Source organism: Calypte anna, chromosome 1 (genome assembly GCF_003957555.1).
Source record: "Calypte anna isolate BGI_N300 chromosome 1, bCalAnn1_v1.p, whole genome shotgun sequence".
Lineage (NCBI taxonomy): Eukaryota > Metazoa > Chordata > Aves > Apodiformes > Trochilidae > Calypte > Calypte anna.
In genome coordinates, this window is record NC_044244.1 from 93,746,294 (window position 1) to 93,761,945 (window position 15,652).

The 15,652-nt window shown below is 47.6% G+C and overlaps 1 protein-coding gene across 2 annotated transcripts in view; it reads left to right on the forward strand.

Annotated features, from left to right (window-relative positions):
* The first annotated feature begins 3,408 nt into the window (after nucleotides 1-3,408).
* The window catches only part of IGSF3 (immunoglobulin superfamily member 3), a 99,007-nt gene continuing 86,763 nt past the window's right edge, over nucleotides 3,409-15,652 (forward strand). The window contains exon 1 of one of the 2 annotated variants that reach the window (XM_030465774.1): nucleotides 3,409-3,562. In XM_030465774.1, coding sequence (XP_030321634.1) covers nucleotides 3,520-3,562 — 43 coding nt within the window. In that variant the 5' untranslated portion in view covers nucleotides 3,409-3,519. The remainder of the gene's footprint in view (nucleotides 3,563-15,652) is intronic. The other variant, XM_030465777.1, reaches the window with a different exon arrangement.

Genomic DNA, 15,652 nt, shown 5'->3' on the forward strand with positions numbered 1-15,652 from the left:
TTAATAGTCTTTAGCACACATGGTTCTTATTATAATCTAATTTGACTGGAATTGGATTAATCTTATAATGCTATAATGTCATTTCCATGGTCTTTTTATATTTTTATTGTTACTATGCATTAGTGCAATACCATGCAAGAGCTCTGAGAAGAGGATGTGAATGTTTAGTGAATCTCTGATAACATTTTCGCAGGGCATTTTTATGCTCCTGTTAGGCTCATATGCTGTGAAGTCACACAGTGCCTGGAAATAGAAAGAACGCACCAAAATTCACCTTGAATTATCTTGCAAAAGGCTCCACTGGCAAAAATTTGTGTATTCAGAGCCAAGAAACCAGGGTTCTGCTCCCAGGTTGTCCCTGACCTGAGCCAGGAGCTCACCTGAATCATGCCAATGTTTTCTTTCCTCTCTCTTCAGCTGGAGATGGAAATAATTTATCCATATAGGGATGTAGTGGGTCTGTGGTCTATATCCCTTGCCACCTAGGAAAGCTTTATTGCATCACCACGCTTTAATGTCTCCTTTTTATTGAGTGTACCCTGAAACAAATGTATTTTTTTCCTACCTGTTCCCTGTATTTCTTAATTTACTGTCACTTTTTTCATTTTCTATTATTTATATCTCCACTTATACATCTTTTGAAACATTAGACTAAACAATCTTTACCCTGCATCCATTTAATGGTGCTGGAAGTTTACTTCAAAGTAACCCCACTGTGCTTGCTCTAAATACTCATGGGCTTTTCATGAGGACTTAAAATAAGAGGCTGCATGTGAAAAATAATAATATTGAGAAAGCTGAACAATATTTCACTGGATGACGTTTCAGCCGTCAAATCACCTAAGAGAAAAGGCACATAGACTGGTATTTTCTATCAGCTCATATCATCACCTCTGTTCCTTTTCTAAATCTTGCTTCGTCTTGAGGTAATTAAAGTTTAAGGGCCAAAGCGTAAGTTTCATTTTCAGTGTAAATACAACACTAACCCTTTCTCTTCTGCATATCTCTGGTTATTCTGTTCTTTGCCTCCATCATTCAGAGAGCACAACAAAGCTGTGAATTAAGCCTCACTCTCTGAAAATGGCATAGCTTAACATCATTAGCCTGCAGAAACAGAATTTGCTGGGTCACTAGGAGGTGGCTACCATTGCAGCTGCCCCAACAGCCATGTTTGAAATCATAGAATCATATCATGAAATGGTTTGGGTTGGAAGGGATCATCTGGTTCTAACCCCCTGCATGGGCAGGGACTCGTCACAGTAGACTGGGTTGCTCAAAGCCCCATCCAACCTGGCCTTGCGCACTGCTGCAGATGAGACATCCACAACCTCCCTAGGCAACCCGTGCCTGTGTCTCAACACTCTCACACTGGAGAATTTCTTCCTAATAATCTATCTTAAATCTACCACCTTCCAGTTTAAAGTTCCTTGTCCTATCCTCTAAAAAGTTCCTTCCCAGCTTTCCTGTCAGCCCTCTTCAGAAAATGAAGGCTGCTCTAAGGTTTCCCTGGAGCCATCTCTTCTCCAGGCTGAACCCCAACTTTTTCAGCCTGTTATTAACAGGAGAGGTGCTCCAGTCTAATAATCTTTGTGTCCCTCCTCTGAATTTGCTCCAACAGCTCCATGTCCCTCATGTGTTGGGGGCTCCAGAACTGGACAAAGTACTCCAGTACACAGTAGAGTGGGAGAATCTCATCCCTTGACCTGCCGACCATGCTTCTTTTGATGTAGCCCAGGATGTGGTTGGCTTTCTGAGCTGCAAGCACACATTGCTGGTTCATGTTGAGTTTCTTATCAACCAGCACCCCCAAATCCTTTTCCTCAGGGATGTTCTCAATCCATTCTCCACCCAACCATATATGTGCTTAGGATTGCCACAGCCTGGGTGCAGGACCTTGCATTTGGCCTTATTGAACATCATGAGATTGTCGTGGACCCACCTCTCAAGCCTGTTAGGGTTCCCCTTGGAGGGCTTCCCTTCCCTCCAGCGTGTCAACCAGACTATACAGTGTGTCCATAGGGTAATCAGACAGCTTCTGACTTCTGCTGGGTACAGCATCTAAGAGTTTATCTTTTTTCAGACTGCTTGGGATTGTACTGGTTGATGACTTTCTGTGGCACAGAGGGGTTGGGTTCCTACATTAGCATAAGCAGGACTCCACTAGGGACTCTGTGTAGGCAGAAAGGTCTCCTGCAAAAGGTCACTGCAGGATCAAAGCTTGAGAAGGATCCCTCAGACTTCTGTTGTTGTCGTTCTTGGCCTCTGTTCTTATTTTTGTGAGCAAACAAGCAACCGGGGGGTTGTTTGCAAGGACATTTGAACATCTGCGCCCTTGAGAAGGGCCTCCTCATTAATCTTTTATTTACAAACAGCATAAAACTCAGTCCCCAGTGTTGCCATATTTGTGCACTTCAGTGTTTCCTGGATTTACTTTTGATGCATTTCTGGCATTGCCACACTGTAGTGTTGATTGCCTGGGCAGCATCCCAAGTGCAGCAGGGCCTGCACATGGGGAGGGCTCACATCTGGCAACCTGGCATTAATGCCAGCCCTGGATTCGGGTCTTGGTAACAAGCACATTGCAGAGGGACGGTCATGAGTTGGTTGAAACTTGGAAAGCCCAGCTGTTATTTTTGATGAGCATGGGAACACAAGGGAGCATTTATGCCATTTCCCAAGAAGCCGGATTTCCGAGGAGCAGTCGAGGACTCTCTTTTTTCCTTAAAACAAAGGAACCCGGCTTATCCCCGCGCTGCTTCTAAGACCTCGGCTTCACCCCGGGCCTCGCAGCCCCACGCCACAACCTTTCAGAAGCCAATGGGTCGGGTTCCTCCCAGATTCCCGTCCCAGAAGCGCTCGCACCCCGTAGGCACCCCCGTCCCCTGCCTGGCTCCGCACCGGTGTAACGCGCCCTGCCCGCCGGTCGAGGGCTGCCCGCCTCGCTGCCCGCCGCTGGGGGGAACGGGGGGAGCGGGCGGCGGCGGCGGGGCGGGCCGGGGCGGGCCGGGGGAGGGGTTTGGCGGCGCGGAGGAAGCGCTGGGCACCCCGCGGCTTCAGCGCCGAGCGGGCGGGCGGGCAGGTGAGGGTGGCAGCCCGGGCCGGGGCGGCACGGCGCGGCGCGGCGCCACTCTTCTTTTTATAACTTTTCGCGGTAGGGGCTTTTTGTTGTTGCTTTGTGCCCCTTCCCATTTCCCCATATTTTTTTCTTTCTCCGCGCCGCGGACTAGACGATTTTTCCCTTGCCTCCTGCCTCTCTCTCTCCCGGGAGCCGTCGGCGCGGAGCCGCGGCGGGGAGCGGAGCGGCGGGGAGGCGGAGGGAGGGGAGGAGAGGAGGGGAGGCGCGGCGGCCGCCCCGCTGCGGGGGCGATGCCCCCGCCTGCCTTGGCGCCTCCCCGTGCTGGCCCCGCCGCCTTCCCTTTGTGCCGCCGGGCCCGGCGCGACGCCTGCCCCGGGAGCCGGCGCCCCGCGGCGCTCCGCGGCGGGAGGTAAGGGCGGCTGCCGCCCCGCGCCCCGGCAGCCATGCGGACCCTGCGGCCGCAGCTGGCCTCCCTGCTCCTTCTCGGTAAGTGCCCAGCGCTGGCGTGGGAGGGACGAGACGGGACGGGACAGGACCCCTTGACGGGTGCTCTGCCTCGAGGGGGTGGCGGGAGGGTCACCCCTGCCAAAGGCACCGAGCGTCTTCCCCTAGGAGTTGTGACTGCCCGCTCTGTTTCTGAAATCGGAGGGGAAAATTAAATTTAAATAAATAAAATATGTATATCTATATATGTATGTATATATGTATATGTATATATAAAGAGGGTTTCACCTTCACCTGCAGTACACCGGTAACCATCCCCCGGGGCGCGGTGTCCAGCCGGAGCGGGCAGCTTAGGCATGGGAGCTGTAGGAGTGGAGGGTCGGGCACCTCCTCCTCGCCGGGCACCGGCACCAACTTGTGCAGGGAGTGCGGCGGGATAAGGACTGCGCCCTGCCGGAGCCGGGATACATCTCAGAGGGGAATCGTACGGGCGGAGAGTTACGGTTCAGTGTTGAGCTTGCATGACGAAGGTAGAGAAAATGTATGGGGTAAGGTAGGCTGCAGAAGCAGAGTCCTCCGCTCTGGAAGAGTACGTTGAAACATAAGAGGGAAGGATGTCGTAGAATGCAATTTGATTGCTTTGTCTTGTCTTTCCAAACTCCTCCTGTAGTTCGTTTTTCTCTGCTCGCCTGCGTTTTGTACCCTGCGAACCGTTAAACGTGTGTTCTGTCCCATCCCACAAGTGCCTGCCCAGGGGATGACTGTACGCACTTCTGTGAAGTCCTTTGGGATCCCGCTGCTGGGCGGGAGACGCTGTAGCAATGCAAGAGCCCTTCCCACAAATTTGGGAAAAGCAGAATACAAGACAATTAAAATGCCTCTTAGGGTTTTGTTGGGTTTTTTTGCGGCAGCCCATGTGCCTGGCTTAGTACTGATTGAGTTGATTACGAGCGCTTGTGGAAGCTCGTACTGCTTTTTCTGCCCGTGTATGTATAGAGCAGCCTCGGAGTTGTTTTGATTTGCCGTTTCACTGGGAATATTTTCTGCTGGCATCAATGCTCTTGAGAGAAGAAGCACCCGGGCTGGCAATTTTACTGTCTTGAGAATTGTCACATACCCGCTCTGCCAGTTTGGAAACAGTATCTTGACTTGAACTGCAGTCGTGCTTCCGTGGCTCTGATTTGTGTGTGTGGTTTTTACATGCGAGATCTCTGTCTTTAGGGAAGACAAAGAGAGATGACTTTTTGAAATGGTTTTGCAGAGGGTTTAAACTTACCTTAAACCAGCAGCTTTCTTCCACGGTTTCCCCGGGAAAAAAATAAAAAAAAGGAAAAAGAAAAGGAAAAGTAAAAAAAAAAAATAAAAGAAAGCTATGTTTATCCAGGGTGACGTGGCTCTGCCAGCGCAGGGGGTCTCTCATAAACTGAGAGATGGGTGTAGATGAACGGCAGTTTTTTGCTGCCTTGGCTTCGCACGCTTTATCTCTGGGCTTGAAGAACAATAACACCATTCTGGAATAAGTCTTCCTAATATGGAGCGAGCAAACCAGCGCTCGGTTGCCTGCGCGCTGCTCCGAAGCACGGCCGGCTGATGCAGCGGCACAGCAGCAGAGGGCATCGTCTTGCCGAAGGCTTCCCGCGGCCGTGCAGGAGTGGGACCTACCAGACCTCCCTGTACACCCCCCTTCGGTGCAGAACCCGCATCTGGCCGCCCCTGGACTCTCAGCTTACAGGAACTGGCTGGCTGGCTTTAACATTCCTTTGCTCTCTCCAGGGCATGAGCTGCAAGGTGTCTTATGTCACTTGGAGGATTGGTTGCTATTTAGTGGTCCCCCAAGTCCCATGGACATACCTAGTTAGTAAAAACATTGTGCTGGCCTTGACTTCAACATGAGGCTGTTTATAACAGCAGAAAGTGTCCCCCGTGTATGCTTGGAGTTAGTTTTCTTTGGGTGTTTTTCGCCGAGATTTCTTTAGGCAGTTGATCTGCATACGCCCAGCTGCTGGTCTTGAGAAAACTTGGGATGTGTGATTGTGCCTCAAAACCTTGAGTTGCACAGAAGAGCTATGGGTTGCTGTTTATAAAACTGAGACATCGTTTGACTTGGTGGGGAAGAGCACAGAGTAAATAGCCTGATTTTTTTAGCGTAAATCTCTGGCTAGAAGAAGACTGTTCCCTTCCGGACAAGTAATGTCAATGCTAGAATATATGGGTTGGGTATGCAGAAAAAGAAATGCCACTCAGTTTTTCCTTACCCTTTTGCAAACTCGTTAGAGTTGCTGAAGGAGGAACCATGCTTATGGAAAGAGCCAGTGTATAATTTAATGTAATATATCAAGCATTAACTAGCTACCGGAATCCAACTAGCTGCAAAACCAGGGTTTAACAGCCCACATCTGGCATGTGGGTGTAACATTTGTAGATCTCTGCTGTTTTTTCCCTACTTGCTGCAGTGTTTGTTTCAGGGTTCTTTAAACAAGTGGCACTTCATCACAGCAAGTACAAAATGGGAAAATAGAGCAAGTGCTGTAAATAATCCTCATGCAGCAATGAGACCATTAATATTTGTGCCAGCCAGTGCTAATCCTATGTCTAGTTGCAAGATTTACCTTCTTTTTTGCAGGCATGCAAAGTCTGATACTCCTCATATTTATAGTGTAATATATAGGAAACACAATAGGCTTCTGGGGAATGCTGAATTCATTCATGTCAGTGACTGGTTTATGAATTGTTCTGCCTTTGAGTCTCCTGCAGTCTCCAGAATGCCACCTGTGAATGCAATTTACAGCTCTTTGTGTTCAAACATTGCATATGTATATATGTACATAGACTCATTACGCTCTTCCTATCTCTATTCATGCATAGTAATTGGTGATTTATTTGTGATTCCTAGAGAGGAGCAGAGCCTGCATAAGGTCTTGAAACCGCAGCTCACTTGTAAATGGTATGTTGGAGTGAAATAACTGTGCAGAGGTGACTCTCAGAGGAAGAAGGAATGATTGATCTTGAAGGCCTGTCCTTCTGGAGGGGACTGGGTGCTGGCTGGGGAGCAGCACTGTGCAGCTGACTGCCTCTCAAGTGCTCTGTTATCACCCTCCTGCCTGAACGCAGGGGATGCAGAGGGCAGGGGCTGGAGCTGAAACGCACGGCTAGATGCCATAGAGCTGAAGGCTGCTTGGCTGCAGGGGGAACAGACGGAGAAAACAGCAGAGTGGGTGTTTGCACACACGGGGTTTGGGGTTGTTTCTGTTTACTGAAGCTAGCGGCCTGGGAATGTTGCTGGCGCCTCATCTGCTCTTCCATGTATTGTTAGTAACAGTGGCCAAGACTGTGCTTTCTCCATCTGCGTCTGCCCAAAGTGTTTCGCCGCAAGCTTTGCTTTTCTGAGCCAATTGTGCCGCTTTCACCTCTCTGTTTGCTGCCTCGGGATCACTATGGTGTGCGGTGACAGACCTGGACGGATCCCTCGTGTGCTGGAGGGGCTGTGGCTCTGCTTCTTTCGGGGAATATGTTGGATGGGGGCTCTGCAGATAGCCCTGTCTAGCGCCTCGTTTGTGCATGTGGGTTGGTTGGTGCTCTGGCTTGCCATGAGCAAGTGCAGTGGGAGGATGCTGTGGCCATTGATGCTGGGCTGGCAGGCTCCACTCCTGCACATCCCCAGCTGTAATTCCTCGCAGAGAGACTCCCTCCCTACTGTCTTGGCCAGACTGCCTGACATCCTGAGGCTCCTGCAAATCCTGATTATTTACACAGGAGGGTTTGGTTTATGCGAATTGTCGTCTCTTACTTGAACTTCCGTCAAGCTAGATGCCTTTATTAAAGCAGTTTTTATTGTAAATCGAATGTTTGCTTGGAACTCTTTTACCAGACCTATTATATGAAGTGAAAGGCAGGATAAGCCCTGCAGACCACAGGGAGGAGGGCAGGAGACAGGGGGTCATAAGGAGCTTGGAAAGGAGAGCATCACTCCTGTGGTGGTAGGCCTATTGAATTTTTTGGACCAGGAAACTGCTTTTTTTTTTTTTTTTTCTCTTTTTAAGTCCTTTTAAAGTTCTCCCTTTTTGGTCTCTCTTGGCTTCTTTCTTACCCCTACAAAATCAGTCGTGGATTCAGCCATTGTCCTAAGGGTTATACATTCTAGTGTGGAGCCAGAGGTGTTTTATTTGCTTTAACTCAGATGAATCAGAGTGCTGTAACCTGAAAGCATGCTCCTCTCTGCCTTTTAGCAATCTGCAGATCCTGCCCAGAAACTTGCAGCACCAGGAAGATAGCCTGAAAGGAAGGGGGAACCATTTCAAACACAACTGGGTTTTCTTCTTGTTGCTAGGGTTCCTCTGCTCGTGATTTGACTTGTCTACTGGTATCAAGGACGTTTAGGGCCTCCAGCCAGTGTCTGGAAAACTGCAGTATTGTGATTTGCCTCTGGCTTTGAAGTTGCTACGTATTCCTTAATGATAACCTGCTAAATCAGTTTTGACTCCGTTTTTGTATTGCCATCTCTTTCCTAGTCATATAATATCCTCCTAAGGACTTGTTCTCCAGTGAAATGTTAGGTGACTTTAGTATCTGTTTATGAACTTCAGAGAGGCTAAAACGCAAACTTTCCTGACAAAATAGGGTTTGATCAAATTGCAAGGCAAAGAAATGGGGTGTGCAGCTGCCTTTGATGGGTCTAGGATGTCCATGTGCATGTCTGCCATTCCCAACTCTAACCTGTTGCCCACCCTGTCTCCATCAGTGTGCAAGGAACACATCGTTTCCAGTGACGTATGTTAGTAAGCTTTTTGTTGTTACGAGGTTTAATTAGCAAATGGCAATGAGACTAGGGGAAATCTTTCTAGCTGGTGCTAAAGTCACATTGTAAGTAATTGAACATGAGCACAAAACCAGGCCATCTCAGCTAAGCCACAGGAAGCTTTTCTCAAAAAGGGAGAGGCTTTGACACTCAGGACTTGAGCTGCTGCAGCACAGTACCTGCACAGAGGCTAAAAGGTAACACTATTTCTCATCAAAGGAATTAATTTAGGCTAGTTCCTGCATGGCATTGGGAGGGTGCAGGCTGGATGAGGAACCAATTGGAGGGACTTGGTATGAAAACTAACTCGGCAAAACCAGTAAATACATAGGGGGGCTGGGGGTGGGGTATCTGAATGAAAGTAGATCCATTTTTCACCTGGTCTGCAGACTTCTATGGGCCAAGGGCAGGAGGGGTGCTGGGGGAGCAGGTTGCTGGAGGGCAGGGTGATTCTCTGGCTGGGTTACCCCAATTTGCTCTTCATGCATCTTGATACTGTGGGTCTGGTATCAGTTGCTCAGCCCTACTTAATGGGTGAGGTGAGTCCAGTGTTTGATCACAGGCAGTCTCTTAGCTGTCACCAGTTCCTGACAGGCTGCCTGCTCTGCTCTCCCTAGTGTTTAGATTGCAGTTTCTGTCTGAAGCCTCTGCCTGTACCTTCCTATGGCTCCTTCTTTCTGTCTTTCTGATGTTACTTCACTGATGGTGGCTCCTTGGTGTTTCCATGTCCATTTCCTTCTCTTGTTGGATGGTGGTCCAGGGAAAGAAGACGTGGCCCACTGTTAAGTGGAGGAATGGGGAAAAGATGAGACAAGGGAAAGCACTAGGAAGAGAAGAAAGATTAAGAACTCAACTGATAAGAAAAATAGATGAAAACAGTCTCTGGAGGATGGAGCTCACCAAATGCTAGGCCTTTCACCACACCCATAGCTTTTAAAGTGTCAGACTCTCAAGGACAAAAGAAACTGAAATAGTGAGGATCCATCTGTATTTGTTCTTTTGTTCCTGAACAGTGTACTTTACACTGCTCTTGGCTGACTTCTCCTTTCCTACTGAGCTATTGATTCCATTTGGGACTTGAAAAATCATCTAGCACTTTTCTTATCTTTTCTGATCTCAGCAGCCATAAGACATTTCATTTCCAGTCAGGAAGGGCTGAGGATGCTGTTGAAGTGCAGGAATAAGGAGAATCCTGTGCAGTTTTTGGCTTAACAAAGTTGGCCTCATTGGTGTAGTAGAAACCATCCAGAATCCAGAGTGCAAAGCAATTGCATGGCAATTAGCACCATCGAGTGTTACTCTAATGCTGTTTAGTTTAGTATTCTTGGCTTTGTTTTTCTGGCCCTTGCAAAACATCTCATCAGGGTCTGGTTTGGTTGAAGGTGAGTTGTTAGTTTGTCTTGACTGGTGATACAAGTCTGGAACTGGTAGCCTGGTGTTCCCTAGTCCTCTCACAGAAGTGGGTATCTTCACTTCCCAGCAAGGTTCCTCCTCTGGAGTCATTGTGATTACAGAGGAATAGCAGACAATGGGTGATGTGTCTGGGTTTTGGGGGGGATCCCTGTTTGTTTGCTTTCTTGGTGGTTGTACCCCCTCCCTCCCCGTCACATCTCTGATCTTGCTCAGTGACAAGCTCACTGTCATTTTTTTACTTTAGGGCTTTGTATGGAAGTTGATAAACTTGTTAAAGAGAATTGGGAGCATGGGGTGAAGTAGGTGGGGTTTTTTTATGTACTCTGTGTCTCTAGATGTCTGTCCTGCATTGGAGAGTAGCTCAGCACTGATCCGAGCTGCTCTGTGGAATGGATGGTTTCTGAGGGCTTTAAGGAAATGGAGGCTTGAAGATAACAAGCCCCCAAAAAGAAAAATAATTTTTGTTTGCCTCTCAGGGAAGGAAGGGTTCTGATCTCTCAGTAGGGCATGAGTACCAAGATTTGGCTGCTTAGAGAAATTGAGATTTTGATTTCTTGAATGAATCTTTCAGTCTCTAGCACCATCATGAGGGACACAGGAGTCTGCCCAGGTTTCTTCAAATCTTTCTGAAAGTGGAGCTGGACCTTGAGTAAAAGCCACAGTAGAAGGTAGGTATTTGTAGCCAGAAGTCGCCCAGAATCTCTTCACTCCACAAACCCATACTGCTGGAATCTGGCACTTATTAACTCAAGTTACCCAGTAGCAAGGATCTAGACAAAGGGCTGTGGCTGGCTGCCAGGCTGAAATTACCAACCTGGGTGTCAGATCTTGTTGGTTCCTTCTTTGTAGCTTGAAATAGGAACTCTCCATGAGCAAATGTGTCAGCCCTTCTTCTTCTAGTCATGTTTCTTCTTACAGCTTTGTAAAGTATTCAGGGTAATTATAGTACTTACTAATATTTATTCCCTTCTGAGCAAATATCTGAATGCGTTTATCTCTAGTGTGCTTTCAAAGTACTCTGCCCCTTCTCACCATATCATTTCATCTCTCCGGTAGAGTGCTTTCTGCTCCCTCCCTTCTCACGCAGTCCTTGGTCCTCAGCTTCCTCCACCCCCTGAATATGCCGCCAGCCTTTGCTTTCTTCTCCTAGAGGTTCGTGCAGCCCTTCTTGCTACTCTACTGTCTAATCCTGTCACAGAGGAGAGATGTTTGCTCTGTCTTGCAGGGGATGATGGTTTAGCTATCCCACCAGGTGCTAAGGTGCTTTGCAATGAAAGACGTGGATACCAAGAGAAACTGAGCTGGCACTGTGCCACCTCCCAGCTTTCTGCTGACTGCTTGTGGCCTGCAGACAGTATCTTAAGAGCTCCTGCTAAAGGGTTTGACCTTTATGACTGCAATGTTTTCCGGCGCCTACAGCAGGAGTCACAGCGTGCAAATTCCAGTGCTTTATTCTGACTTGTGATACAATTGTAGGCAAGTTGCTCCATCTCTGCTCTTGGCTCCTTAAAGGAGAGAAAGTGGCTTAAAAGGTTTCCCGGGATTTTTTGGTTTTTGAGGGGAAAATTCAGTGTTGACATTTTGCTTGCTGTTGTTAAGCAAACAGGCTGCTTTTTTTTCTTAAACATGTTGGGAGTGTAGCGTGAAAGAGATTGTTGTACCCTGATTGATTTCACTCTTGGTGTTAGGAAAAGAAGAAAATCAATTTTTACTTTGAGCTCTATGATGTTACTTACCTGCTCAAGCTCTCGCTTATCCTGTGTGAGTGGTCCCAGCCTCTCCTTGCCACACCGTGACACTTGTGGGGAATAGCCCACACGACTGTAACTGGGAGCTGCTGTGATTCATTCCAGCCATTGGTGTTACAGCAGCAGAGTTAATCTTTGGTTCACTGGAATGTAAGGAGCTGTTACATCTAATCAGTCCCATGCCACGATCTAGTCAGCAGTTAAATCTAATCCAGAGTGTGGAGCTGCCAAATGTTTTAAGTCTCCAAGCACTTGCTCCTATCTGCTGTAAATAAGGCAGACTTGAACAAGATCAGCTTCAGGTGCCCTACCTGTGAGCAGGGATCGGAGTTCAGCCTGGGAACTGTGGTGCAGAGAGGCAGAGGTTGTCTAGAGTCTGAAGGGACATAGGGTAGGTGTGAATCTGCCTGCTTGTCTTCACATTTAGGTATTAAAACACCTTTCTTTGTCTGATCTCAAGTTGCTCCTTACACCCATGCCCTTTCCCTTGCCTCAGTGTAAGGAGAGGTGTGTTCTGAGGTGGCCTCTTACATACTGCTGTAGTTGTTAAGAATATAGAGGGACCCTGTCTGCATTCTTGGATGTGCTTAACTCTTGCTTAAGATGCCTGGCTTTTTGTCCTTTCCTCACTTCCACTGATCTTACACCCCATCTACTCCTGAATTTTCCACACGCACCTGCAGGGCCCCTCTGCAGCCCCAGCTTAACCCCTTTCCTGTCCATAGTGAGAGCTGTCCCCCAATGTGTTTGGATATGCACCTCCTCTTGCTGGTGAAGGGGAGAGAGATGAGGCTAAAAAAATGCTTCCACTGCAGCTTCCTCTGCCTTTGTGGGGCAAGTCATAGGAGATTATTCAGTTTTTCTTTTAAATGGAATAACTTGGCAAAAGTAAAGCATGAAGACAATCAGTTGCTGCACACGTGGGTCTGCTGTCCTTTTGTTTCGGCTTGAGTGCTCCCAGGGAGCTTGTCAGTGGACCCTCACTGCCTTGCAAAGAAAGGGCACTGCTTATGGCAGCAGTTATTCAGATTTGTGCTCTGCCCTGGCCCTGGTGTTCAGGCTGAATTTTTTCAGCCTTTGCAAGGGAGAAGGTGGCAGTGAGCGTGTGGTGGTAAGGAGGTTGGTCTCCTCCAGGGATAAGGGGTTACCATGTGGCCATGTCATCTGAGACTAGCCTGAGCTGTGTGGGATGGCATAGGTCAGGCAAGGGGTCAGGTAGTAATTCATTGGAGAGGTCTGTCTCCTCTTCTCAGAGGCCTGCCCACACCTGGCTGGTGCCACCCAGCTTCTCTTGGCTCTCATCTGGATTGCAAAGCTGTGTAGTTGGGTCTGTCCTTGTCTTTTGGCTGGCTTTTTTTGGGGGAGCATGCAGGGATGAGAGGGGTGAACGTAAGGGAAGATTTACTGTGCATCAGATACTCTAGCAGATCCACTGGGTTACATTACTAAAAGCATTATAATGATCTTGATGTAATGGGTTTGAGCCTTGGAATCCTGCTTGCTGGGAAAAGCAGCCCAAGACTTTGTGCTCAACTCTTGGAGGAGAAGAGTTGCATTCCTGGCAGGGGTCAGGGAAGCAGTGGGTGCTGGCTTTTTGGGGTGCTGACAGGTGCTCATCCCTCCATGGAAAGAAACCAGAGAGGAGCCATAAGCAAGGTTTTGGCAAGGCAGAGGAATGATTTGGGAGGTGTTGGCCAACCACCAACTACCACTCTTATCTTGGAAATGCAGATTACAATGATTGCAGCTGCTGTATGGAGGCCAACTAAGTCCCTGAAGAGATGTAATCTGAGGAAAAGGTAATTTTCTTTATGGAGACATCTGGGTGTTGGTGGAAGAGAAGGAGATGCACAGATGAGCATGGCCATAGTGGAGGCCAGCAGTGTATAAGCCTGGGTGCTGGCAGCACACGCAGGAGTAAGAAGTGCTGGGACATTTGTATCTCCCACCTCAACTGCAGGGGTTCTTTGCTGCTCCACTTTCTTCTAATTACTGCTGTTACTGAGGTGACACCAACTATCTTCCTGCACACAGTCATGGTGACCTAGAAAAGAGGTCAGCTGTTTCTCACCTGCAGAAAGGATTGGAAGCAAGGATCACGTGAGAGGAGAGGGTTCCTCCATCCTGGAAGATGCCAGTGGAGCCATGGAGATCCCTGAGGTGGGTGGGGGTGATGAGGAAGGATTAGAAGTGAGAGTGGGAGACAGGAGAAATCCAGTTCTCCAGTTGATGGACAGAGATAAAAGCAATGCATATAAATGATCCTAAAAGTGCTGCTGTAGAGGTTCTCTGTAGTTACTGGGGTAATAGGCATTATAAATTATACTTCATATGTGGATGTGAGTCTTGAGTGTGGCAGGGTGAAGCGAGGCATCTGGGAAAGCATGTTAGTGAAAGGCCAAAAATAAATTATCAAAAGAAAGAACTGCAAAATTAACAAAACTAAATGGATGCATACAGCTCTAAGAAAAGGGTGTCACATTTGAAAGCGTATTTTTTAAAATCCATTCGCTTAGTCATCTTACAGATAACTTCGCTATTTTTACCTTCTTTGCTCTGATGACACTTCACTCTCTATATAATGGGTTTAGTATCCACATTCTTTTCTAGTGTACAGGGAAATCATATCTGCTAATTTTGAGTTGGCTGTGTATTTGCTCTACTTCTTGGCTGCAAAATAACTAAAATACTGTTGTCAAAACTCATTTAAAGGAGCGTAGCTGGTATTATTTTCCTTCTAACCTTTTTTTTTTTTTTTTTAACCATCTCCCATGTCTGCAATCAAATTTGAATAGAAAATACATTCCCTTGCCCTTTCAAATGTAATAAAAGACTGTGCCCTCAACTCCCTGTAACAGAAAAGTCATGATGCTTAGGTTAAATGCAGTAATCTATTGGGGAATGAATGTAAGATCAAGGGCATTTGCAGATTTTTATTTTTGTCTGTTTGCAGGGACTGTAGTAGTACTAGCAGGTTGCTTACAAATGGTATCTTAGATTACCTCTTTTGCAGGCAGCAAGATTTGCATCTTGCCATTCCTATTTGATCTGCAAGTGGTGATGAGAGCTGCGTACTGGAATTCAGATTTTCTCAGTAGCAGTCTGCAGTCATTAGGGCAGTGCTTAGACCCCAGAGGCTTTTTTCTGTGTTTTCATCCTGTTTCAGTAACTGTGTCTCTTGTTATCTTGTTCCTGAATATTTTCTCTTGTAAGAGGAGGCTGTTTGTTGCAGCTGTTAAACCTAAAATGTCTTGAATCTCCCTCAGGGAAGAGGAGGAAGAGTTCCTGAGGTTTCTGTGTAAGTAGACTATAGAAATACCTACGTGTTTTTCCCAAGTATACAACCAGGAGGTATTAGTGGTGCTCTGCTAACCAGCTGATGAATTCTGACTAGTTCAGCCTGCAGTTCCTCCCTTTCTCTCCCTTTGTGAAAAGGGCTTACTTAGTAAGGGAGCTGGAGTTTCTTTTCTCTTTGGCATGTAATTGTACTGGATGCATCTTGTTGCTTTTGTCAGAGCAGCGTAGCTAGGAGGTGTCAGAGGAAATTATGGGTGTTTGTTTGGTCTCTTGGCTAGATATAGGGATGCAAGTTTTAGTGAAATGTGTATTGAATAAACATCGAGTAAATCTCCTAGGACGAGCATTGCCTGGAAGCTGGTGTTGGGGGCTGTGCTTATCTTCATGGAAGGATTTTAAAAAAACATTTGTATGAGGAGTTTTGTACGCTGTATTTGGTTCCCATTGGTTCAGTGATTTTTAATGTTCCTCCTCAATGTTCCCTTTAAAGCTAGCCAGCTGACCTTGGGAGAGGATTATCAGAGTAAAACTCTCTGAAGCCTGTATTGCTGTCAGAATTCCTTCTTTCCTCCCCTTCCACAGTGCCAGTGGCTAACCTGGGCCCAGGCGTGACCCACTGCTGTACTAATGTGCTGGGGGCATCACCAGGGCTTGCAGAAGCCCCTTGGTCCCAACTTCAGGAGTTGCCCTTGACACAGGGCAGGGGCTGAGAAGGTGTCACTTGCAGAGGGTGTCTGTACGGTCAACCCTGCCATGGCTGTCATGTGTCCTTACACTTGGACATGGGCAGTGGTGGCACGCTGTGTCATGTCCCCTCCTGGGCACAGCCCCTCTCCACAGAGAGGGTGGGAGCTGCATCAGGGCCACCCGTGTCCCTTG